Consider the following 27,460-nt stretch of genomic DNA (forward strand, 5'->3'; position numbering starts at 1 on the left):
TTATTATTATAATTTATTGCTGTTATTTTGTACGAAAATAAATTATTTGTATTATGTAATGCTTTTAGAAACACCAACTTCAAATTGTTTTATTCAGTGTTCTAGGAGGAATACAGTAAAACAAAACAAAACAAAAAAAGCATATATAATTACCAAACGATTCATGTTAAATTCACATTGCATTCACAATTTCATTATAGTCATTGCCAAAACAGTTTCAGATTACATTTAGGGATGATATTGTTAATGTAACAACCAGTATACAATAACAATATCTGGCAGAGATGCCAAATTTTCAAGCTTTATCATAAACAGGGTTAAACTCCAGGTTATAGTTTAACAAAAACGGAAATGATATGAATACAGTGAACATTCAGACCTCATATACTAAAATTCAAGCTGACTTCAAGGTGTAATTTAAGCTTTAAGATATTTTTATTATAGTAGCACCCCCCGTTTACCATTTCAAAGGCACACTCCAGCAAACTCTTGTCTGCATTTACACACAACAGTCCTCTCAGGCGTAACGGAAACTGCCAACTGAACTCCAGTCTGTACTATATTCGAGGAAACTGCGTTGAATGTTTGCTGATTATATATACATTGTGTTGCCTGTTACATTTACACACACTACAAATGCCCTTATCATCTGTCATTCTGCTTTACACTACATTAAACATGACTTTGTTAGTTATTTGTATTTACAAATTCATTAGATTTTTTTTTACAAATTAAAGGGGTCCTATTATGCTTTTTCACTTTTTGAACTTTAGTCAGTGTGCGGTGTGTATCTTTGGGCATAAATAAGATCTACAAAGTTACAAATCTCAAAGTCCACTCCAAAGGGAGACATTTCATTTTTTTTAAAAATCCCTTTTCGAGAACTACAACGAACGGCTCCTTTGGACTACAACGTCTGTTTTCCCGCATGCAATGATGTCACAATGCGGTCCATTAGAATATCATTAAATTAAATCCCGCCTACGGAAATTCGAATTGTTGTTGGTGTAGGGACGAGGTGGGGGATTGCCCTAACGAACCGCAGCACGACGGGTATAAACCCAGCAGCAACCTCCCGGTCTCCCTCTTGAAGCCAACACGGAAGTGACTAAAACTGCAATTCATCGACTGGCCGCTTGAAACTGGCTGCAAAAGGGAGTCAATCCCATAGACTTCCCATGTTAAAATGCCCAACTTTACCGCCCGGTACAAAAAGTACTTTTGGTCTTTATATTTGGTCATAACTGTGAGGGGGGTGAATTTTTTCATAACTCATCCGTTTCAATTATATTAAGCCTTGAAGTTCTGCATAATTTAGGGCGTGGCCACTTGAGTGACGTGGATTGCCGCTGCTGTCACCACCGTCGCGCTAGGCGGGCGTGGTTTCAGCAACCAGCTCCACCCACGTCCCGCCCATTTGCCCATTTTCGATTATCTGGGAGTGACGTACAGTGACGCGATTCCAAGATGGCGACAGCTGACTCCCGCCCACTAAGAGCTTCAAAAATGCTCTTCAGAAACCTACGGGTGACGTCACGGACACTACGTCCATGTGTTTTTTTACAGTCTATGGTATAAACACAAGCATTGATTCAGAGCAGTAATGCGCCGCAGACGTGTGCAGTACAGGGGGTCGAAACACATGCCGAAGCCGTGGTCTACTCCAGTTGCCGCGTCGGAGCCGTAACGCGCCACAGACGTGTGCCAGTGTGTGGTAAGAGATTTATTCATCATACAGTGTAGACAGCTTCACTTATAACGCGAGTGTTTTTTAAAATGCATAACTTACACTAGAATAGGCTAGGCTAATCAGTGATGATGTGACCACCAAGCATGAAAGCATGTTCCAGTACACCCCCAAAACAAAATCAAGACTCTGTTATAGAGTATAATACGATCCCTTTAAAATTTATTTGTTAGAAGAACTACCTGTAATGTTTTTGTTACTAATGGTTTTGTCAGGTTAAAATGCACATTTTCTGTTTTAAGTGATTTTTGAGTCTTATGTAAAAGAAGTATTCATTTAAATTCGTCCATGTTGTGTATATCTTATTTGCTACCTTTATATTGTATTATATAAATGAGTCCATCCTGCTCTATAGATATCTGTATCAGCATTGCTCATAAAAAAAAAAAAAGTAAAAAAATTAATTGCATAACCCTGTTAGTCTGAACAACGTTCACACACATTTCAAGATCATGCAGTAACATTAGCCAGCCAAAGAAACAATCCGCACCAGAGTCACAGTGTTTCGACTTTCCAGTGACTTTTAGCTGTCTTTGCATATTAAGTTTGCGAAGTATATTCAAATAAAATAAAATAATAATAAAAAAAAAAAAAAAAAAAAAAAACACAGTTCGGTTTAAAAGCCAGTCAGCTTCTGTATATTATGATGCAACAAATCTGCCTTCACTTTAATATAAGTGTCTGCAGTAAATATGCACAACAAAAAGTACTTTGTTCCTTTGTTCTTCAACGTCACCTTTTTTGTTTTGAATCTCATGGAATGTGAATTTTAATTTTTTCCACTCATTTACATGCGATATTTCATAATCTACATTCATCATAATTCTACATTTAATATTAAGGCACCCTGCACCCTGTGATTTGGTGAATACTGCTCTAAAAGAAGATATATGTTTTGTATATGAGTGAGTGCGTGTGTGTGTATATATATTACCAGTCAAAAGTTTTTGAACAGTAAGATTTTTTTATGTTTTTTAAAGAATTCTCTTCTGCATTTATTTGATCCAAAGTACAGCAAAACAGTAACATTGTAAAATATTTTTACAAATATTTTTCTATTTGAATATATTTTAAAATTAATTTTATTCCTCTGATCAAAGCTGAATTTTTAGCATCATTGTGCCAGTCTTCAGTGTCACATGATCCTTCAGAAATCATTTATATATGCTGATTTGCTGTTCAAGAAACACTTTTATTATTATTATTATTATCAATATTTAAAACAGTTGAGTACACTTTTTTCAGGATTCTTTGGGGAATAGAAAGATCAGCATTTATCAGCATTAAACACTATACTATTCAAGCTTGGAGTCTTTTTTGGAAAATAATTTATAGATATTAATACTTTTATTTAGCAATGATGCTTTAAATTGATCAAAAATGATGATAAAGACATTTAGGATGTTACAAAAAGTTTATATTTCAGATAAATGCTGTTTTTCTGGGGTTTCTTTTTAAAGAAACCTAAACAAATTCTACTTGTCTGTTTTCAGCATAATAATAATAATAATAATAATAATAATAATAATAATAATAATAAATGTTTAAGTAGCAAATCAGAATATTAGAATGATTTCTGAAAGATAATTGTGACTGTAATGATGCTAAAAATTCAGCTTTGAAATCACAGGAATAAATTACATTTTAAAATATATTTACATAGAGAGCAGTTATTTTATAGTAAAATAGTAAATAGTAAAAATATTTCACAATATTCTGCTGTATTTTGGATCAAATAAACGCAGACTTGTTGAGCAGAAGAGACTTCGTTAAAAATCTGACTGGTCAAAATTTTTTGACTCCTAGTGCATAAATATATATAAAATTTGAATGCTGAATTCCCTCAGAAGCTGGTTTCATTCATATGAGGTTTGGGGCTGGTGGAAGATGAAGAGGCGGGGCTTTCTTGCCCAGTTACATTCTCATTGGACGGACTCTCACTGGTCGGAGAGGTCACAGGTCGTCTTGGAGACGTGGGCGTTTGTGATCTGGCTGGACTGAGCGGTGAAGGAGCAGGACTTGGTGCTGTAGGAGCTGGTCTTCTCATGGATGCTGCAGCTGCTGATGATGATGAGGATAATGATGAAGGTGTGGACAAACACGCCGCTGGCAGGGCGGAGAATGACGATGGCATTCTGAGACCGAGTCTTGCCTCGAGCTCACTGCACACGGCTAAACTCCGTCTCCCCCCGTCCAGGCCTGCCGTGTCCGAGCACTTGGCTCTCTCCTGACAGCGCTCTACAAAGCTGCCTCTTCGGATGGACCCGAGGCCGTCCCGGTCCTTCTCGCGCTCCAGAAGGGTGCGGCCGGGGTGCGGGCTGTTGCTACCGTTGCTGGCAAGAGAGGATTGGCTGAGACCGAGGTGGGGTGGAAGCTCGCGAGGTTTGCTGAAGGGAATCAGCGGGGCCTGACGGGGCAGACTACCGTTCAGAGGAATCGGAGCCCGGAAACCACTGGCAGCTCGCCCGTTTTCACTGAACTGAGAGTGAAGACTGTGAGGAAAGACATGAGAGATAATATAAATAAGGACACAGCGCCATCTACAGGATATGGAGAGAAAACAAGGATAAACTATTACTACACATTACAACGGGTCAACAAACTTGGTCCTAAAGGGCTGGTGTCCTGCAGAGTTTAGCTTCAACCCCTAAGCAAACACACCTGAACTAGCTAATTCAGGTCTTGCTAGGCATACCTGAAACTTCCAGGCAGGTGTGTTGAGGAAAGTTGGAGCTAAACTCTGCAGAAAACCTGGTGACCCCTACATTACAATAAATTATACATAATTACATGCAACTAAAACCCTACAGTAACTACATGCTGTTAATGAGTATTAATCAGAACTTCAATGTGTAATAACACTAGGGCTGCAATGATTAGTCGAGAATTGGTTCATTACAATGAGAATCTATTAAAACCGAGAAATCGTTTTTTTTTTTTTTGTTGTTGCTGTTGTTTCTTTTGCCCTAGCAAACATTTAAGCATAAAATAAACAAAAATTTTTAGCGCCATTCAATATACACGCTATTTATTGTAAACTAATTTAAAGCCAAACTGAATCACTGGCATGTGGGAAATGCGCTTTTTCAAAGCACAAACTGTATTAAAATTGAATGTGAGAACAGATTAAAAAAATAAAACCCACAAGAAGAAAAAAAAATCCATAGACACAGAAACCAGTAATGTCTAATTCGCCAACAAATGAGTTGTGTTGACCTGTATTTACCAATTTTTATATCTGACTGACTGCATTTTAGTTGATGATGAACAGACTGCAATGTCAAGACAGTAACACAGTACTAGAGCCAATGACATGCAAATGCAAGTTTGTGTAAAGTTTGCTTGCTTTGCAATAATTGCATTAGTAAAATTTCTTTAGAATATAAATTGCAGCATGTTTCAGATGAAAGAGAAAAAAACAAAGTAAATGCAGTAGGTTAAGTGATTACTATAGGTAAACAAGCAAATTCATCACACTCGATTTGTATTTGTATAGGGACTAATCAGCATGTAGTTTGAGGATGTAGAGGTGTGTGTACCTGCACATGGAGTTTCGTGAGGAGTGTGTGAGAGACGCCGCAGGACTCATGTCTGGTGTTCGGGTCAGTGCCAAATCACACTGGTCCAAAAGTTCCAGTAACTCCTCTTCAGTGGGACCGCCGAGAGCTTTAACACACAAACACAATACAGAACAGGTGTTGATGAGTTACTTTTTTTTTTTGCTTAACCCCTTATAATGCATTCAAAATGTTTTTACAATTTCCATATACAACATAATCGTTGTTTTAGAAAAGTCATACCTTAATATTTTCAACTAAAACCACACTTTATTTACGACTTCTCATTAATGAGTGAATTAGAAATTTCAATTTTTTCCAAAATGTGTGTATTTTGGTCAAAAACTTTATTGAAAAATTTTTATAAAAACCTACATATATTTTTCTGTCAGTCGTGCAAGACAGCATTAAAACAACAAAAATTTCTCTGAGTTTTCCAACAATATAAGTTAATTTTAGCTGCATAAACTTTCATTTTCAGATGAAAAAAAATGCTACATTTTTTATGCTGCAAAGGGTCATCAATAGGCATACATATTCAGGTTCATCAACAAAATTCAGTGCCAAAAGTATGAGTTATTTGTAAAATATATTTTACAAATGTTAGTGTAAAATAATTTTACATAACTTTACAGATAATTCAGCAAAAATGTATATTTGCACCTAGTACTCCATTGTGTAACTAATAGATCTCATAATACGTCCCCAGTTTATTATTATTTTTTTTACATTAGAAACTGCAAACATTTTTTGTATTATAATTTGTAAAATTTTGATTAATTATGCAAATGAGGCATTACCTAAATAAACACACAATTTAATTAATTTGCATACAGCTCCAAAACAGAAATTCAAAATTCTTGATTCACTACACTGACATGTTAAAGGTTTTTACAGAGGGAATTTTAGATATTTCTTTTTATCAAAAAAAGCATTTCCACCATGTTTTTAGAAATTAATTGTTATATAAAATCATAGAAATTATATATGAACAAACCCCTTTGTAAAAAAAAACAAAACAAATCAATCAGACTGAAATCAGACAAACTGAAATCAGACTCAAATAGACAAACACTTTAAATAAACACTTAAATGTGTATTTTGGAAGTTTTCTTTCCACTAGTCTGAAAAAAATGAAATGTTTTTGCCGGTGTTGTTTCGTCTTAAACACCTTATGTTTACCGCACACATACTGCATTTCACATTCACTTATTCCTCCACACTCACCTTTGATATCCACTTTCCCTGCAATCTCCATCGCCGTCGTGAGGTCCCACATCTGGATGCTGCCGTTGCTGTGTCCACTGAAGAGGTACCGGCGGGGCCTGGATCCAATGCGGCTGGATCCCTCACACTCATGCACCACAAACGCCGTGATGGATGTCCCATCCACCGAACGCACCTCACACACCCTTCAGATGAGAGACACGTCAAACTTAGCACTCTCTCAGGGTGCAGTACACACATTTGTGTCATTCAGCACATTGTCCAAGGTGGTTTTTAATCAGTTAAAACCAGTTATTTAACTATGCAGGTGGTTTACTTCAAAATTTGCTAGTTTGTCTTGTTTGTACTTTAAACTGACCTTTTCCCATTGGAGGAGAGCCTTACGTAGAGTTTATCAGTGTCAGGAACCACACGCTGGATAAACACCTGCTGCTCATCACGCTCCCCATACGGACCTGCACAGACAACACAATCATCAGTCAACGCATTATGGACCAAGAACCCGCAAAATAAATATAAATGTGACTTGATACTAAAGGAATGAGGCTTTATACTGTCATTTTGAGTCAGTTTTAAAGCAGCTCGCTCCAATTTACCTATTTCAGTGCCGGCAGCACAGCCTCCATGACCGTCAATATCATCCAATGAGAGGATTTTAAAGGAAGTAAGGGGGGGTGGAGCCAGGCTGAGTGGAGATCATGCCTCGGAAACGTGTCACCGTCCAGGTACGGACGTGATTGTTGTCTGCACACACTGAATGAAATATGACGTATGGTCAATTTACAATAAAACTTGCTCATTTACATATGAAAAAAAAAAAGAAACTAAATTTAAAAAGAAAGAGAAATTAAATTAACACTATTTTTTGTTTCTTAGTTTTTTTTTCTCTCTAATTCAGTATAAATAACTCGTGCTAAATTAAAAAAAATTAATTAATTAATAAAAAGGTGATCTCAGACTTTTGATTCCCACTATATTCTAAAATATTTTTAGGTCACTGATTAAATGAGATAAGAATGAAATGTAAAATTTTATTAATAAATTATACCAATTTTTATTTTCATACAAAAAAAAAACAAAATGTGTATATGAAGAGGAAATAATTCTAGGTCACTATGTAATAATGTAAAAAGAATAAAATGTAAAATGTTGGGCAAAGTTTCTTTTTATCAATTCAACATTTAAAAAAATATATATACACAATTTTATCATCATAATTATTATTATAAAAAAAAGCTATAAGTAAGCTGTAAGCTATATGTAAGCTAAATATGTTTATGAAGAAATATTTCTAGGTCACTGATTAAATGTAATAAAAATAAACAGTAAAATGTTTTTGTAATTTTATAAAATTTGTAAGTTTCTGTTTATGTGTATCAATTCAATTAAAAAAATATATAAAATTGTATTATGATTATTATCAGAAAAAAACTATAAGCTATATATAAACTAAATATGTGTATTAAGAAATATTTCTAGGCCACTGATTAAATGTAATAAAACTTTCATGTAAAATTCTTTGCAATTTTATGTTCAGCAACTTTTATTCTGAGGTTTCTTATTTTTAATTCAACTTTAAAAAATAATACAGAATTTTGGAGGAAAAAAGGACAAATTTGTGTATGAAGACGACTTATTTCACTGATTAAATGTAATAAAAATTTTATAAAATATTTATAAAAATATAAAATGGTTTTGCAATTTTATGACATTTTATGTTAACTCATACTTTTGTTTTTAAATCAGTATTAATAAATGATTTTTTTAAGTGAAAACAAAAGCTTTTTTTTTTTTAAGACTTCTGATCCCAAATATATTCTGCACATAAATGAGCATTGCTTGTGATTTGGAAACTCTTTACCAGAGATGAGATGTTTCTCAGACAGCATGATCTTGGTAACAGGGCTGCGGTGAACAGAGAAGGTCTGGAAGAGCTGTGGACCGGATCCCACCGTCTCTGGATGCTGCACTATGACACGCACTGTGCCTGAGCTAGTGCCATATGCGATCTCGATCCAGTTCCCACTGTCACCTAAACAAACACACATATTCATCACATCCATGTTACAGCCAGTGCCTTGTGAACAAGTGAAAAGAAGTGTGCTTAATTGTACTGAATGTGTACTTGTAGTATTTTTTCAAAACTGTACTTGCAGATAATATAATATTAATGAAATAAAAGGCACCTTAAGTGACTTAAAAAGAGAATTTATGACAGTTTTTAACACACTTCAGTACAGTTTTGAAAAGTAAACTGCTGTGTTGTAATTGTATTATCAACTGGAGAGGAACTGGAGTGCGTAATTGAATATAGTTTGACGCTCATTACTTGTTTTGGGCGTCAAGTAGACACTTAAAGCAGTAATAGCATCTTCACTGGGATCTCGATACAGCTCAGTCACCAACAAATCATTGTCCTTCATCCTCAACGGAAACTTCTGGACATCTGAAAGATGCAGACATGCATGATGTGTCAGAGATCAGCTTGAGAAGAGCCACAGTAAAGTTGGTTGGTAATTTTTTATGTATTCAAAAAATGTTTCATAACAGCTGATGTGATTATAAATCATTTTAACAGCACCTAAAATATCACAATATTGTTATTTTAGCTTGAAATTCAACAAAAATTATTTTATAACCGCTTTGCAATGCCATTATCCAGTGAATTAAATATTTTAATGTAGTATTTATAGTGTTTAAAAACTTGAAATAATATCCAAATTGATTAAATGAAAGCTGCTTTTTTATTTGCAACTTTATACACCAAAATCAAATCTGACGAACATAAAAAATTTGACAACTGATTGTCACTTTACCTATGTAGTAAATAGATCCATTATTGCATCCCAAAATGAGGAACGATCCGGCTGTGTCATAACTGTTGATGGGAACCACATCCTGGTTCTGCATAAAGGTGAAAAAAAATCAGGAAGTGAGCACTTCCACTTGCTTCGATACAACATGAAGCAGTGTTTCCCCTAGGATTCCAGTTTGGGGGGCTACTGTACCAATGGTATGGTATGGTACTTTTTTTGGTAACAGTTACTTTACTCTTTACTCTCTGTACATTTCAGTGAAAAACTAAGTCCAAAAATCTTAATTTCAACATTTTGAACAATAGGGCCCTACAATCGTTTTCTTTCTTTTTTTCAGAAATTCTTGTGTTTTAATTTTTCTGATTATTAAATGAAGGCATTAAACATTTATTTATTTTTAATGAAATTAAAATTAAACCCTTTGATTTGTTGCCAAACAAACAGAGGTTTTACTGTTAAAATTAATACATGGAAGAAAAATTTTGTGAATATTCAGTTTAAAAAAATTTAATAATAATTGTAGAATTACATTTAGGTGGTTAAACTTGTTGTAATATTTATTTTTTTAGCATGTAATTGTTTTATTTAAATTTGCCAGAAATAGGAATATATAAACACCTGTATTATACTGTACTAAAGTAATACAAGACTTTTATTTTGACAGGTTGCCGTTAGTTTTGTTTGTATACACTATGATATGATGCTAATTTTCTTAAATGAAACGGTAAAATCCACATGAAGTGACTCTCACAGCAGCTCTGGAGATTAAGTTCATGTGTTTATGTCGTCATATAATGAGACCCAAAGGCCGAAAACCACCGCGAGCGGAACATGGATGATTTTTGCGTTTTAATATTTACAGACGCTAGTCCATATCACGATTCGAATTAAGTGAGAGACCTACTTTTGCTTTATTCATCCAAAAATTGACGAATTCTGTGGCATTCCGCACTATAGAGTAAATCCGTTTTTATGAATGGACTCCGCGATCCCGTCTGTGTATTCGCAGAGAAATTGTAAACGCGCGTCTACGTAGAGACAGAAATGACATGCCGTTGTGTAAATAAGATAAATAACATAAGACTATTTTGCTTGTATAATAAAAGAACAAGGCATAGTTCTATAGCAAAAGGTGACCTTAAATGACATCTGTTGTGATCTGGCGCTATACAGAAAATAAAGTGTTTTTGACCTTTAAGGGGGGCCGGGGGTGCCATCTAATATAATGTCAGGGGAAACACTGTGAAACAATTCATTTAATTTAAAATGTAATGTGACACATGACCAAGTGCAGAAAAAAATCTAGTTAATCTACTTTCCGTAATCCCAAACAGTCTATCTCAGCTCTCGTTACCTGCCAGTGTTTAGTGACAGCGTTCCATACTCCTACTTTTCCCGTGTGGCTAGTGGCAATGAGCTGATTTCCTACGAAGAACAAAGCCTCCACTGGCACATTCAAACTGAACACACCTGCAGACCAGAACAAACAAAAAGTTTGGTTTCCAAACGTCTGTAAAAGAACCAAAAGGATTAAATGAAATGAGAGCTTACCAATTTCATTGCCATTTCCATCAGGACAGATTGCCCACAGTATGATTTCTGTGCCCGATGCCACAGCAACCATCTTATCGTTGTCCCCTAGTGAACCACCCATCACCTTGGCATTGAGAGCCACTCTGTCAATCACCCAGTCCAGCCTAGGGCTGGTAAAAACCTGCTGCCATCCAGTTGACTCTTTAACCCTGAGCACAAGAAAGAGATGCCCTATTTTACAAAAGTTCCACATGTACACTACCGTTCAAAAGTTTGGGGTCAGTAAGACTTGTAATAGTCTTTAAAGAAGTCTCTTATGCTCATCAAGGCTGCATTTATTTGATTAAAAATATAGAAAAAAAACAGTAATATTGCAAAATGTTTTTACAATATAAAATAATGTTTTTTATTTTAACATACTTTAAAATAGAATTTATTCCTGTGATGAAAATCTGAATTTTTATCAGCTGTTACTCCAGTCTTAAGTGTCACATGATCCTTCAGAAATCATTCTAATACGCGGATTTATTATTAGAATGATCAATGTTGGATAATATCAACAGCTGTGCTGCCAAATATTTTTTGGAACCTGTGATTTATTTATTTTTTTCAGGATTCTTTCATGAATAACAAGTTTAAAAAGTACAGTGTTTATTCAAAATATAAATATTTTATAACAATGTAAATTATTTATTATTAACTTTTAATAAACTTTTAATTATTAACTTAATACATCCTTGGTGAATAAAAGTATTAATTTCTTAAAAAAAAAAAAAAAAAAAGAAAGAAACAATAAAAATGTACTGACCCCAAACTTTTGAATGGTAGTGTACATCTGGATCATAACTATAAGTGTGAAACTCTACCTGTAGCAGACCACAAACTGGGCGTAACCCACAGCAATCCAGTTATGATGACCACATATTATTCTGACCATGCCTGGATCAGAGATTGGGCCTAAACAACACAGATCACAGAATTTAAGAAAAAATTAAATATAAGTATTTTAAACTGGAAACAAAAATAATGAACTAATGGTGTAACTAAAAGGAAGCAAAAAGACCAAACCAGAGTAGAATGGCATAAAATAAAATAGAAAAGAATAAACAAGACTACAAATGAGTAGAATAGAGTAAAACACAAAAGAAAAAAAAAGAAAAAGTAGACATGAGTAGAAATAGAATGGAATAAACTAGATCAGAACAGAATAGTACAAATCAGAGTAGAAATGATTACAGTTGAATTAGTCAGGGTAAAATAACCTAGAATAAACCAGAGCTGAAAATGAGCTGAACTGTGTAAAACAGAACAGAATTGAGAAGAGCAGAACTGAAAAAAAGTTATAACAGAACAGAAAAAAGCAGAGACTAAATTAGTAAAACTGAGAAAAATATATCAGAACAGAGTACAGCTGAGTAGAATAAAATAGAACAGAAAGAACCAGAGTAGAAATTAGTCGAGTACAATACAGTAAACTAAAGTAGAAACAATTAGAGTAAAACAGAACTAAATATCCTAGCGCAAAACTGAGTAAAATATATCAGAACTGAGTAGAGTTCAGCTGAGTAGAATAAAATAGAATAGAATGAATCAGAGTATAAATAAGTAGAGTAAAACTGAATAAACTAAAGTAGAAACAATGAAAAGAAAAGAAAACAGAATAACCTAGAGTAAAACTGAGTAAAATATATCACAACTGAGTAGAGTACAACTCAGCAGAATAAAATAGAACAGAATGAATCAGAATAGAAATCAGCAGGGTAAAATGGAATGTACTAAATTAGAAACAATCAGAGTAAAATAAAACTGAACAACCTACAGTAAAACTGAGTCAAATATATCAGAACTGAGTACCGCTGAGTAGAATAAAATAGAACAGAATGAATCAGAGTACAAATTAGTAGAGTAAAACAGAATAAACTAAAGTAGAAACAATTAAGAGTAAAACAGAACTAAATATCCTAGAGCAAAACTGAGTAAAATGTATCAGAACTGAGTAGAGTACAGCTGAGTAGAATAAAATAGAATAGAATGAATCAGAGTATAAATCAGTAGAGTAAAACTTAATAAACTAAAGTAGAAACAATTAAAATAAAACAGAATAACCTGCACTAAAACTGAGTCAAATATATCAGAGCTGAGTAGAGTACAAATGAGTAGAATAAAACAGAACAGACTGAGTCAGATTAGAAATTAGTACAGTAAAATGGAATAAACTAAAGTAAAAACAATTAGAGTATAACAGAACCTAATAACCTAGAGTAAAAATGAGTAAAATAAATCAGAACTGAGTAGAGTACAGCTGAGTAGAAAAAAATAGAGCAGAATAAATCAGAGTAGAAATTGAATATACTAAAGTAAAAAAAAAATAATAAATAAATAAATAAATAGAACAGAATAACCTACAGTAAATGAGAGTAAAATATATCAGAACTGAGCAGAGCTACAACTGAAGTAAAAACAACTGGAATAAAATAAAAAAGAATAACCAAACGTAAAAAGGCGTAAAATATATCGAAATTGAGTAGCCTCACACGCACACACAACATATTTTTGACACACAACATATTTTTGACACACAACATATTTTTGTAGCATGTTTGTTATCCAAATAAAATAAAGAAATGTTTAAATACTGATTCTACTCAACCGATCGATTTTTGTTTTTTTATATTTGTTTTATTTTTTTAAGCCGTTTTATGCAATTGACCAATATCGGTATCGGCCAATAGTTGTTGTATTGGTCAAAAACAATCTATCGGTGCATTCCTATAAAGAATAAAATAAACGAGCAGAAATTAGTAGAACTGAGTATAATGGAATAAATATTATTTTAGCATCCAGATACGTCACCAATATGGAAACATTTGGATTCGTGCAGAATGAGAGGGGTAGGCTTTAGTTACTTTAGTTCTTTTTTGGCTTCACGTTTATAATTTAACATAATTATTAGCATTATTATTATATTATATAATAATAAATGTAATTTAAATACAACTTTAGAGGCTTTGCTGTGGAGAGAAGGGAACTAAAATAAAATTTATTACAATTTTATTAAAATCGGTATCAGTCAAAAACATCCTATAAAGAATAAAATAAACAAGAATAGAAATTAATAGAACTGAGTATAATGGAATAGATCTGAGTAGAGAGTAGGGCTGGGCGATATATAAAAAAAAAAATTCTTAATATTGTCAAAATTTTTACGATATTCAATATATATCTTGTTATGTTTGCATTTGCTTTTAAATAATTAAAAAAAACATTATTTTCTTTTGCCGCCATTAAAAAAAACAACAAAAACAATTTAGATAAAACAGCTATTGTTACAAAGTAAATACAAATGTTTAGTTTTATTAAATGAACGTATATGTAAGTGCAGTAGTGCAAAACAAGTACAGAAAGTGCATTCTGTCAACTTTTTAGTGCATGCAATTCACAATTTACACTGTGCAACTGGGGGAAATAATTAAACTGGGATAAGTATTTTAGCAAGTTTTTACCTAAGAACAGTGAAATTCCTAATAGTAATTCCAAATTGCAATAGCCTATGTTTCTCTATTCCAGTGTTACTAATCACGCGGCTCGCCAAGCTTTAATTTGTGGCTCGCATGGCAGTAAATAATACGATGATATGATCAATATAGAGATTTCATAAAAACATTAAAAACAAGTGTTCGGTTCATTTTTGTGAATCACTCCTGTTGAGACAACAGAAAGCGCATTATGTTTGTTTTCTTTATTTTATAAAAGCACTGTTTTATTGATATTGTGAGTGCACACAAATAAAAGTAGACCCTTTACAGTTCCGAATGATGTATTATTCTTACTGTTATGAGCAAAAATGACCCAGCCCTAGTAGAGAGTAAAACAGAATGGAACAAAATTAAATAGAATAGTACAGAGAAGAACAAAACTGAGTAGAGAGAAACAGAATAAACCACAGCAAATTAAATCAGTAAATCAGAACTGATTCAGATAGAATAGAATAAAATCAGAACTGAATGAAAAGTAACAAAGGAGATTTAAGTATGTCAGAGTAGAATGGAATATAACAGAAAGAAAAGAGTAAATCAGAGTAGAGTGGAACAGAACTGAATAGAAAAAAGCAAATTAGAGTAGAATAGAACATTGAAAGGAACTGTTGAGAAAGACCTGTAACTTTTTCTTCTATGGCAGCTTTGCCCAGTATCCCAGCGTTGCCCAGATTAGGCGGCATTGTGTTACTCCTCCTCACAGGGGCTCTTTCCACCGGCCCCGCACGGCCACCCATGAACTGTGGTCCTGCTACACTGTGCCTGTTTCTGCGCTTCACCGGATATACTGTAACACAAATCATGAGTCTCTCTGAAACATGCTGTCTCTCTAAACGCTGCTGAACTCTCTGCTCGGGTTTGCTCTGTACCTGGTGGTGGCAGGTAGCCATTGAACAGCACGTTCCCGCAGGAGGAGCGATCCAACTCATCACACAACTGCAGCTTTCGCACTGAGTAGGAAAAGACCTGATTAGATGAGGCACTGTAGTGTAAACCATCCTTTAATAACCAAGCAATTTAATATGTTAATAATATGATCTTACCCAGCGGTGTGATCCCATAGAACTCTGCCTCATGCATTAACAAGTGAACATCTATGGACCTGTCATAAAAATAGAGTTACGCGATTTAAAACCTTTAATTTTACAATGTTTAATGATCTATTCCACAAAAATATAGACTTACTGTACCTGGGGTGAAGCTCTTTAGTGCGCAAAAAGTTGAGGATGGGAGCAAACAGAGATGGATCTCTGTCAATAAATATCTAAAAAAGATCAAAACACATCTTTGTAAATCAACATGTATAATTATGTTATTATTAGCATATATAAGAGAATAAACCTTACCGCTCCAGTCTCATCTTTAAGTGTTGATATTCGTCCACTTAATAAACTAGACATAAAAAACACACTTATTTGATTATTATTAGTATATCACTTTGGTCAGTTGTTATTATAAAGCCTAATTTATGTTATAAGCACTTACATACATCAATATATATATATATATAAAATATGCAAGGATTTGGTCTAGTTCAGTGATCTAAAACACACAAACCTTGAGAAAAACGAGTCAGGAACCCATGTCAGAGTTTGTCTGGATGTACTAAACCTGTAATTATGCATTCAAACATAAACCACTCTTAGCCAAAATGAAAGACAATCAAAACAGAACACAACATGACAGAGTATGAATACATTTATGAGCAGATCCGGCCTCACAGCTGCTTGTATAGGTATGCAGATGTTTATTACTGTCTGCTGCTACTTACAGTAAGTGGAGTGAATAAAAAGTAATACTTAAACAGTACTACAAACTAACGTTAGTTGTTACAAAGGCTACATTTAAGTTAGTAATGCAAAGGAACATTTCTGAGAATGTTCATGAAGTAATATGTGGCTTGTTTCGAGCAGGATATGCAGTTGGTTAATACAAAACCTTTTGCCCCCGACGTTAAGATGAATGATGTCTCCAATCCTCGCCATGATTTTCGCGTTTAAGGCAAAACGTTCATAGTTTATCGGCTTTTTAAGTAGGTATATATATTAAATTCATAATAAAACGCTTTAATTTTACTAGTCGTAGTAAGGAAACCGCGGAAGAGCGGATGTTGTAACGAAATGTTTCAAGCGGAAGTGGAGAAGGGCGGAGTTTCAAAATAAAAGTCCGTAAACTATATAAAAGCCTACAATTCCTCATGCATGTGAAAACAAATCACAGCTTTTTAAGTGTCGCATTTGTGTTTTTCCAGTCGCAGACAATTTATTGATTTATTGTCATCATCATGTTTTTTGTTTTTTTTTCTCTCGTGTTTTCATAACTAAATTGGTTAAGAAATGAATGCATTCAAGTGTTTTAAATACAATTTATTAAATACAGTTTAGCCTCATTCTGTTTGCGCTGTGTTTGAAGCTTCACAACAGTGTAAATTGTGCATTTTTCAATGCTTTTCTCCTGGAATAATTTTAAAGGCAGTTTTATGTTCATGATTTATGTGCATTTCTTTTTGCATTTATTTATTTTTTTTTTTAAATGCCGTCCATTCATCCAAATTACAAACACATGCAAAACTTAATTAAATAGAGCATATGTAAACATATTATTAAAAATGTGAATATTTATATAGAATTAAAAAAAAAAAAAAATTCACCTCAGGAACATTTTGTCATCCGGCAGTCTTTTCTGGGTTGGTTGGTGTGGGGTTAAAACTGTAAAAAGCAAAGTATTTGTACAAATAACAGCATCTGTTTTTGGGATAAAATAAAATATTTATAAAAATACAATTAATTTTACATTTTGAGTTTTGTTTTGTGTGTGTGTGTGTACTTGTTTTTGCTACATTGTGGCGACCAAATGTCCCCACAAGGATAGTAAAACCTCAAATTTTTTACATTGGTCCCCACAATGTTAAAAAATGATTAAAAATAGTAAATTATGTTTATCTGAGAGTGTAACGATGCAAACATGTTTTCTGTGAGGGGTAGGTTTAGGGTTAGGGTTGGGTTAGGGGATAGACAATATCGTTTGGTCAGTATAAAATCTATAGAAGTCTATGGAAAGTCCCCACAATTCACAAAAACAAACGTGTGTGTGTGTGTGTGTTTAATCATATTAGATGTATCAGACTTTTATGGTTCATATGATATAGTGAGAATCTGAAGTTCAGTGAGGATGAGGAGTAACAAACATATCAATTTTATTCAGATGCCCAAAATATATAGCAGTATAACAGACTACTTAGCCTACATAAAATGATATAAATATCACTCGTCGTAACATAATGCAAAGCAGTACAATGATGATTTCAGCTCCGAATAAATTAGTGATTACCCCTTGTTTTTGGCATATATAAACACGTTTTTTGCTGGAGTGTCCATCATGTACAGTACTTACAATGCTGTCAGTTCACAAACATACCAACAACCTTTAATCACAGGTACGTGTTCTCAATAACCACGTCTCTTGTCACATCAACACTGTGCGGCGCTAAGGAGCAGGATTTCTCCTCCTGGACACAAACAGGATTCTCTGTCTTGGGATAGTTGGTTTCATCCACCTGAGGGGAGCAGCAGAGCTTCTCTGCACACTCCTGCCCACAGCGCAAACTGCAGGCCGACCACACTGAAACCGGGGCGCCACTGGTCGCTGCATCGCTCCTGATGAACTCCGGCTGCACGGTGCAGTGGTTAATGCCAAAAGTGGCTAGGGCTGCTTTGATCTTCACCATCAGATCTTCGTACTGCGCTGCGTTCAGCCCGTCCGAACAGTGAACGTGCAGTGATGCCACCATCAGCGTGTCTGACAGCTGCCACACGTGCAGCTCATGAACCGACAACACGCCCGGCACTTCACTGATGCACAGCTGCACCTGACCGGCAGAGAGATGCAGCGGCGTCGCCTGGAGCACCAGCAGCCCGTAGCGGCGCAGCTTCGGCAGGGCTGCGGATAACAAAACCAGCACACAGACTGTGGAAAAACCTGAGTCCAGATAAACTAGGAGGTGACAGTCTGAGTGAGGCCGATGGCAGTGCGCTTCAGACAGCAGGAGAACCAGACCATTAGTCAAAATGAGGATTGAACCCAGAAAGTCCTGGATCACACTAATGAAGCCGAACTGCTGTAGTATAAACCTAGATCCTTTAGGAACACACTGGGAATCTGTTGAGTTAAAAATAAACATATTATATATAGTTTGCCACGTTGAAATTTAGGAATCATATAAATATTTCTGTGTCCTCTACTGCAAGTCAAAATAATTATGTTTAATGCTTTTGAAGCTTCTTAATGCTCAACAAGGCTGCATTTTAAAAATAAAAATACAGTAAAAATAGTAATATTATGAAATATTATAAGTTAAAATAACTGCTTTCTTTATGAATATATTTGAAAATATAATTATTGTGAATTTTCAGCATCATTACTAAAGACTAAAGTAATGACGCTAAAAATTCAGCTTTGAATATATTTACATAGAAAACAGTTTAAATTGTAATAATATTTCACAATATTACTGTTTTTACTGTACAGTGCCTATGGAAAATCATCATACCCTGTGAAAACCTTTACCTTTTGTCAGATTACACGCTGGAAAATGAAATAAATTAAGTCTAACTTTTTTTGAGGTGCATGTACACATTACAGCCCTCATTATTAAAGTAAAAAATTGAAGGATTATTAAAAATTAATCAGTGAAATGCCTGGTTTGGTAAAGTGATCAGCCCCTTGCAAGAAATCAACCTCCAGATTAAACAGCAGGCTAATTGCCCCACCTGACATCAATAGTAGTGGTGTTGATTACGTCAGAATAAAAAAAAAAAGCTGTTTCTTGAAGAATCCACTGTTAGTAGCGCATGGTACGGCAAATAATTCATCACGGTTGGGAAAGTGCTTTCAAAAGACCTCAGAGATAGAGCTGTAGAAAGGCACAAGTTAGGAGAAGGCTACAAAAACATTTTAAGAGCTTTAGCTATCCCTCAGAGTACTGTTCAGAGCATCATTAAGAAGTGGAAAACGTATGGCAGCACCAGCACATTTCCTAGATCAGACCATCCGTCCAAAGTGGTTGACAAAACCAAGAGGACATTGATGAGAGATGCTACCAGGAGGCCAAAGGCAACTTTGAAGGACTTACACAGCTTTATGGCTGGGTCTGGTCAGTCTGTGCATGTCACAACTATCTCCCAAGCTTGATGGGTGGCATGAAAGAAGCCTTTCCTAAAAAAGTGTCACATTCAGTCTTGTTTACACTGGGCAAAAAACACAATTGGAAGAGTTCGACACCCTCTGGCAAAAGGTGCTATGGTCTGAGGAGACCAAAACTGACCTTTTTGGACTGAACTCCAAGGGCTATGTTTGGCGAAAAGCAAACACAGCACAACACCCAAAACACACCATACCTACTGTGAAGAACGGTGGTGGCAGCATTATGTTGTGAGGGTGTTTCTCTTCAGCTGGGACTGGGCGATTGGTCAGGATTGAAGGGAAAATTGATAAAGCCAAGTACATCCAGATTCTTGAGGAAAACCTGCGTCCCTCAGCTAGACAGCTGAAGATGGGCATTCACCTTCCAACATAACAATGACCCTAAACATACTGCCAAAACAACAATGAAATGGGTTAAGGAACAGAAGGTTAATGTGCTTGAGTGGCCAAGTCAGAGCCCTGACTTAAATCCAACTGAAAATCTGTGGATGGATTTGAAAAGAGCAGTCCATTGCTGCTCACCACAGAATTTGCAGGATTGCTCAAGTTCAGTCAAGGAAGAATGGGCAAATATTCCCCAGCCAAGGTGTGGAAAGCTAGTACAGACATATCCAAAAAGACAAATGGCTGTAATTAAAGCAAAAGGTGGCTCTATGAAGCATTAAATCAAGGGACTGATGACTTTCCCAATGCTGTTATTCTAGATTTTTTGTTTTTTTATTAATTTGCAGAACTGTTGTTTTTTTCTTTCATTGGTTTGACTTTATAAGACCAAAACTGTAAACAAAGCTGGGGAAGTTATTTGGAATGGGGTTTGATTTCAGGCTTTATGACAAATAAAGTAACTATTTCAAAGGGGTATGATGATTTTCCATAGGCACTGTATTTTTGTTTCATCTTAAATTAACATGCTCTCACCAGTGGATTTGGTGCAGGTGGAGTCACACGGTTGTTCTGGAATTTGCTCTCCATGCTGAATGATTTCCTGAGAACTTTCACCAACACTGGATTTAGACACTTGAGAGTGACTGGACTGAAGTGGATCAGTGACGCTGGGGTTTGGTAACTCAGAAGAGCAGTCCTGAGAGTCTTGATCTGGATCCAGAACACTAGATGCTTCAGGGTTGCAGAACATCAGTGCGTCATCCTGGAGAGCACTTCCTACAACACAATGATCATTAAAATCCTCACAACCATTCTGCAGCAGATCTTTAAGAAAATACAGAGCACAGAAAATTTTAGACCACAGAATGTGGAACGTATTGCATTGTACTTGATATTCTGTATTCATCGTATCACTTATGACAGGGGTGGCGAACTCGGGTCCTGGAGAGCCGCAGCTCTGCAGAGTTCAGCTCCAACCCTAATTAAAACTCACCTGCCTGGTGCTTTCTAGTAACCCTTCAGACCTTGATTAGCTTGTTCAAGTGTGTTTGATTAGGGTTGAAGCAAAACTATGCAGGGCTGTGGCTCTCCGACATTCGCCACCCCTGACATATGGAATGCAAAACTGTTTTTGGGATTACAAAAGCAGCTCACAGCTCTTTACTGCACAACCAAACTGATGACTTCTTCCAATAAATGTTTTCATTTATAGATTTTAGGGGTTGTAAGGGTGATTTAAGGGTTTTGGTTTGAATTTTAAAGAAGTCCACTTCCAAAACAAATATTCACATATAATGTACTCACCCCCTTGTCATCCAAGATGTTCATGTCTTTCTTTCTTCAGTCGTAAAGAAATTATGTTTTTTGAGGAAAACATTTCAGCATTTTTCTTCATATAATGGACTGATATGGTGCCCCAATTTTGAACTTCCAAAATGCAGCTTAAATGCAGCTTCAAACGATCCCAAATGCGGTTGTAAACGATCCCAACCGAGGAAGAAGGGTCTTATCTAGCAAAACGATCAGTTATTTTCATTAAAAAAATTCAATCTTGCCTTGCTCTCATTGACCTCTGTGTATTCTGGCTCAAGACAGTTAGGGTATGTTGAAAAACTCCAATCGTATTTTCTCCCTCAACTTCAAAAATCATTTCAAATCCATCCTACATCACAGTAAAACAGCGATATAGGACGAATTTGAAGTTGAGGGAGAATATAAGATGGGAGTTTTTCGACATACCCTAACTGTCATAAACTGGAAAAAAAAACATTCCAGGCAGAGTAAGATATGATGAATGTTTGACATTAAAAAGTATATAAACTGTATTATTTTTATGAAAATAACTGATTGTTACACTAGATAAGACACTTCTTTCTCAGCTGGGGGCATTTACAACCACATTTGGGATTGTTTGAACTGCATTTTGGAAGTTCAAAACCAGGGCACCATATCAGTCCATTATATGGAGAAAAATGCTGAAATGTTTTCCTCAAAAAAACATAATTTCTTTACGACTGAAGAAAGAAAGACATGAACATCTTGGATGACAAGGGGGTGAGTACATTATATGTGAATATTTGTTTTTGAAGTGGACTTCAAGTGAATTCAGGGCCAAGAAAGGTGGGCATCATGTGCAACCTTCACAGATTGTTTGTTTTTCAGTAAATGTGAATGATTGTAACTGCATGAATCTTTCTCAGGATGTGCCTCAGTTCCTTCAAGGGATAATTTAACCAAAAAGTTCAATGAAAATTCTGTCATTAATTACTCACCCTCATGCCGTTCCAAACCCGCAAGACCTCTATTCATCTTCGGAACACAAATTAAGATATTTTTGATGAAATTCAAGAGCTTTCTGACCCTGCATAGTCAGCAACGCAACTGATACATTCAAGGCCCAGAAAGGTAGTAAGGACATTGTTAAAATAGTTCATGTGACATCAGTGGTACAAGTGTAATGTTATGCTGTGAGAATACTTTTTATGCGCAAAGAAAACAAAATGCATTTGGTGCTGTTGACTCATTATTTCATTTTCTTTGCGCAAAGAAGTATTTATTCTTAGCTTCAAAACATTACGGTTAAACCACTGATGTCACATGGACTATTTTATCGATGTCCTTACTACCTTTCTGGGTCTTGAACGTGTCAATTGCATTGCTGTCTGTGCAGGGTCAGAAAGCTCTCGGATTTCATCAAAAATATCTTAATTAGTGTTCTGAAAATGAACAAAGGTCTAGCAGGTTTGGAACAACTTGAGGTTGAATAATTAATGACAGAATTTTAATTTTTGGTGAACTGTCCCTTTAAGGTACCTATCTAATGCAATCCATAGATGGACATGAGATATTGTTTTATCCGTTTATTTTCTTCAAGTTTAACTATGAAGGGGGGGTTGGGGCTGAATGGCACAACTGACCAATCAGAAACAAGTATTCCCTGATTCTATTTAAACACACCTTTGCTTTTTGGTGTAGAATGAGGGTCACTTTGCATCGGACTTTTGCTGATCTCATCAGCAGCTTCATCAATCCTTCTGCTTCTTCTTCTCCAGGCCAACACGAGTATATTGGCTACCAGACTAGCTCCTCCAACAACAATAGACAGGAGTGGGTGCTGAATAGGTTCTGGCTGCACGAGATGTGTGAGAATCTCCAGACTAATGGAGACACACTGAGATGCCATGAGCAGAGCTGAGATCAGGATGCCGAAGGGCTTGAGACGTATCCTTCTGTAGTCCTCAATATACAGAGGACTCGGACCTTCTAAAGCAGAGATGTTTGGAAGAGATGGACCAGCATTTGTGGAGGTATCAGGTGATATCAATGGAGAATTAGGATTATGTTTTAATGCTGATAGAGACAGATTTATGAAAATGTAGATCGTATGGAAACTGTCCACCGCGATGAGGAGGGATCTGCAGATTTGCCCGACTACAATCTCAAAGACCAGGAAGCCCAAGGTCAAGAGCAGCACACAAATATGAGTAGAGCTGGATATCCTCGCCATCGCACCTGCACAATAACAAGCAATGATAGATTTAAAGTCACATTTAAAACCAGGAGTGGTTCTACCCTTTCTTTACTGCTGGACTCATTTTTGACACAGAATTCTGAAAAGACTGCAATATGTGAGAAGGAAGTCTCAGAATGTATACTCAAAATTGAGACATAAACTCATGAATTCCAACAAAAAATTCAAAATTGTGAAATGTAAACTCAGAATTCTGAAAAAAAAGTAAAACATTTTGAAGTAAACTCAGAATTTCAAGAAAAAAAAATTAATTTTAAGATGTAAGCTCAAATTTCCAAGAAAATAAAATCAGAACTACAATATGTAAACTAATTTTAACAAAAAGTAAAAATTGAGAAACAGAATTCACAGAAACACATTTAGAATTGCGTGATATAAACTTAGAATTCTGAAAAAAATAAATAAATAAAATTGTGAGTAAACTCAGAATTCCGAGACAAAAAAAAAAATTAATTGTGAGATGTAAGCTCAGAATTCCAAAAACAAGTAAAAAATTGAGACAGAATTCAGAGAAAAAAAAACAGAATTGTAAGATACTCAGAATTCCAGAAAAAGTAAAAATTGTGAGAAGTAATCTCAGCATTCTATGAAAAAAAAATGAATTGTGAGATGTAAACTTCGAATTCCAAAAAAAGTAAAAAATTAAGTAAACTCAGAATTACAAGAAAAAAAAAACTGAATTGCAAGATGTAAATACAGAATTCCAAAAAACGTAAAAATTATGAGAAGTAAACTCAGAATTCTGAGAAAAAAACATCAGAATTACAAGATATAAACTCAGATTTAAAAAAAAAAACAAAAAAAAAAAAACAAACAAACAACAACAACAAAAAAAAGTATGCCAAGAAAATAAAGTCAAAATTACAAGAAGTAAACAAAGTCACTTCATCACTGACACACAATAGAAGATCTTTGAAAGTTTTTTTTCTTAGTACCACAGATTGCAGGTAAATATCAAAGTATTCTGTTCTGGTGCAATTTAGTGTGTGTGTGTGAACAATTTCAAACCTTTTTGCAAACTTGTTCGACTGATTAGAACAATAATGATTCACTCACCAATCACTAGTTCTGATTCTAAACAGATTATTTACATTATATTATTATAATTATAAACATAACTTGATTAATTATAAACAGACTTGATTATGAATTATTATTAGGAAAAATAACTCATATCTCAGCATCTCAGATTTGTACAGAAATCTAGACTAATCAGCAAAGCCTCTGGTTAAATCAAAAGTAGACTGAATATTCTGATTTTCCTCACTTACAGCGTTTATATGAGAGAAAAAAAAGTGTTTATTTCTCTGGTGTAAATGTGGAGAGGTTTTCTGTAAGAGAAACAGAGCACAAACACACAGTCGAGCTGAATACTAAGTGTCAAAGATGTGGCTCGGTTGCCATGACCTCTATCAGGACTTCAGCGCATTCAGACTGTACAAATCAACGGAATGCTCCTTCTGGAAACACTCCAACCTGAACTACAATAAAAAACCCTGGACTGAACGGGAAAAAGAAAGAAAAAAAAACAAAAAAAACCCCACCCACACACACACACACACACAGAATAAAGCAAGTGACTGTACAACAGCCGTAGCTTTAATTATTATGTGCTTACAGCCTGGAATGGACGGAGAGACATAAAGCCTTTACGCTGGCTTAAACATGTCTAGGTATTAATACTTATATTAACTGACACTAATAAGCAGTTGGATTTATGTTGTGCTTAACAGATCAGTAATTCACACATATATTAATAAGGTTTTTATCATGATTATTTTATGGCAATTAAACACATTCCTGCTTAATTACCCCCATATTTGTACTTTAATTTTGCAGATTTTAATAACATACTGTGTGTAGATTATTATATAATTTTAGTAGTAATTAATTACTAAACATAGGTATATATATTTTGATACACCTAAGATGTGCATTATTTTCTAAAAATCCAAAGGACCGGAGTCAACTATTCCACTTAAAATACAGTTACCACTCCTCAAGACATTGTTCAGATGATGTTCAGGACATTTGTCAGGAATTTTTGTTCTTAAAACGCTTTTGTGAGAAGGCTTATTTCCCATCCCAAGCTTCCTATGCTAATTCTAAAACATCATTTTAGAGCTAGTAACAGGTGATAGCAGAAATGCAGTCAATAATGAAGTTATTAGAGAGAGAGAGAGAGAGAGAGAGAGTAGGATTAACGTTACCTGAGTCTGTGCGTCTCTCAACAGATTTCGGTCTCTACTAATAGCGAAACTTTAAATTTATCTGCTTCAAGAACAGCGCTGTCAGGGTTGCCAGGTTTTCACACCAAAACCCGCCCAATTGCTACTTAAAACTAGCCCAATCGCATTTTGAGGAGGGACCTCTGTTAAAAATTGTGTTCTGGGGGATAAAATACACATTTTTTTTGTTGTGGTTTCCCTGATAAATTTGCATTTTAGGGGCTAAAAAATAGCGCTATTGGGGTCGCTCTAACCCACGGACATCAAAAACTATCTGCGACAACAGTTTAAAAGTAGCCCGTGAGAAAACTGAGACTTGGCAACACTGAGCGCTGTCAACATGTGTCTTTTAGTTTCTATTTACTGATAAAATGGTCAGAACAGCACTGACAACACGTTTCTGTGCGAGTGTGTGTGCATTTGTATGAAAGAGAGAGCGGGACATAATAAAACAATTTTGTGGCAAAAACAAGAAAATAATTTGTCATTTTTATGTTGTTGTTTACTATATTTATGTACTTTATCAGCATAGTTGCATTGCAGGATGTAAGTGGACCTTTGAAATAGCCGAAATGAACCGAAGTGAAGTGATACAGACATGTAATGTGGTCAAAACCTACTTGAAACTACTTTTGCGGTGGGTTTAGATAGATAGATAGATAGATAGATAGATAAAGTAATGTAACACTGAAAGAACAACTTAATTTGTAACTTATTTTTCCAAAAAAAAAAAAAAAAAAACAAAAAAAAAAAAACGTACCAATTGAGATATAAATTCAGAATTCCAACAACAACAAAAAAGTAGAAAAATAGCAAGACGTAAACTTGGAATTCTAAGTGGGAAAAAGGCAAAATTGCTAAATGTAAAATTACGAGAGAAAAAAAAAAGTCAGAATTGTGAGATTTAAACAACTCAGAATTTTGAGATGTAGGCTAAAATTCTGAGGGGAAGAAGTATTCTCTCTCTCTCTCCCTCTCTCATTTTTGCAGTTAATATATTGCAAAAACACAACTTTGCTCCCTCAAACTGTTGTATAAATCAGAAATGCCTATCAACATTTTACCTGTTTGAAGATGTCCTGAGCGCTACAGGAAAGTCTTCACAGCAGCATGGGATGCTGTTCACAAAGTTCAGAGTTATGAAGTGAGTGTGTGCCTGTGGAAAGATCCGTCCGTTGGTGTAAGCGCTATCATGTGAGGATCTTCTGTCTGCTAGAGCAGAGCTGATGAGACGAGGGAGCGCGCAGCACTTCTGTGTTTCTCTCTCCACACCACTTCACCTCATGTTCTCATGACTCGCATTCAGAGTTTCAACTGATATGCAGAAAAAAAAAAGTCCACGAAGGGAATTCACATGGAAAGGCTGTGGCTCTTTTTAACTCTCTCAATGCCTGAGGGAATCCTCACACAGGACTGACAGAGGCCAAAAGACTAACACGTCACATTGAGTTTGACAACCGAGAGGCTCTTTAAAGCACTAAACCAACAGCAGGCCACAATCAAAACACTGCCTGAATGCAATGAACGCAGCGCTTACCTGAGAGCAAAAAACATCACCGTGCAAAGCTTGCAATTGTTTTATTTACACACGCTCCGGATTTAACATTTAACCGGTAAATGGTCAGGTTGATCAGTAATTGATCAGTAAAGTGGCGAATGACTGTAATACTTTGATCTTAATAACTAACAGGAGTCAAC

At 35.2% G+C, this 27,460-nt stretch overlaps 2 protein-coding genes across 2 annotated transcripts; both read right to left on the bottom strand.

Annotated features, from left to right (window-relative positions):
- Positions 1-1,892: 1,892 nt before the first annotated feature.
- shkbp1 (SH3KBP1 binding protein 1) lies at positions 1,893-16,537 on the bottom strand. Its single transcript, XM_051134730.1, is given in 19 exon segments — positions 1,893-4,239; positions 5,287-5,413; positions 6,532-6,716; positions 6,890-6,986; positions 7,128-7,203; positions 7,205-7,284; positions 8,393-8,563; positions 8,861-8,977; positions 9,348-9,435; positions 10,702-10,817; positions 10,899-11,089; positions 11,747-11,837; positions 15,036-15,203; positions 15,286-15,366; positions 15,460-15,518; positions 15,607-15,680; positions 15,763-15,808; positions 15,974-16,027; positions 16,355-16,537. Coding segments are annotated over 19 exon segments (2,517 nt in total). The 5' UTR covers positions 16,402-16,537; the 3' UTR covers positions 1,893-3,590.
- A 705-nt stretch (positions 16,538-17,242) lies between these two features.
- LOC127180592 (uncharacterized) lies at positions 17,243-27,152 on the bottom strand. Its single transcript, XM_051134731.1, has 4 exons — positions 26,827-27,152; positions 22,961-23,515; positions 20,537-20,779; positions 17,243-18,574 (listed from the first exon to the last, which is right to left on the bottom strand). The coding sequence occupies exons 2-4, from the start codon at positions 23,508-23,510 to the stop codon at positions 17,847-17,849; spliced, it is 1,521 nt and encodes a 506-aa protein (XP_050990688.1). The 5' UTR covers positions 23,511-23,515; positions 26,827-27,152; the 3' UTR covers positions 17,243-17,846.
- Between the last annotated feature and the right edge of the window lie 308 nt (positions 27,153-27,460).

This window comes from Labeo rohita, chromosome 18, assembly GCF_022985175.1.
Source record: "Labeo rohita strain BAU-BD-2019 chromosome 18, IGBB_LRoh.1.0, whole genome shotgun sequence".
Taxonomy (NCBI): domain Eukaryota; kingdom Metazoa; phylum Chordata; class Actinopteri; order Cypriniformes; family Cyprinidae; genus Labeo; species Labeo rohita.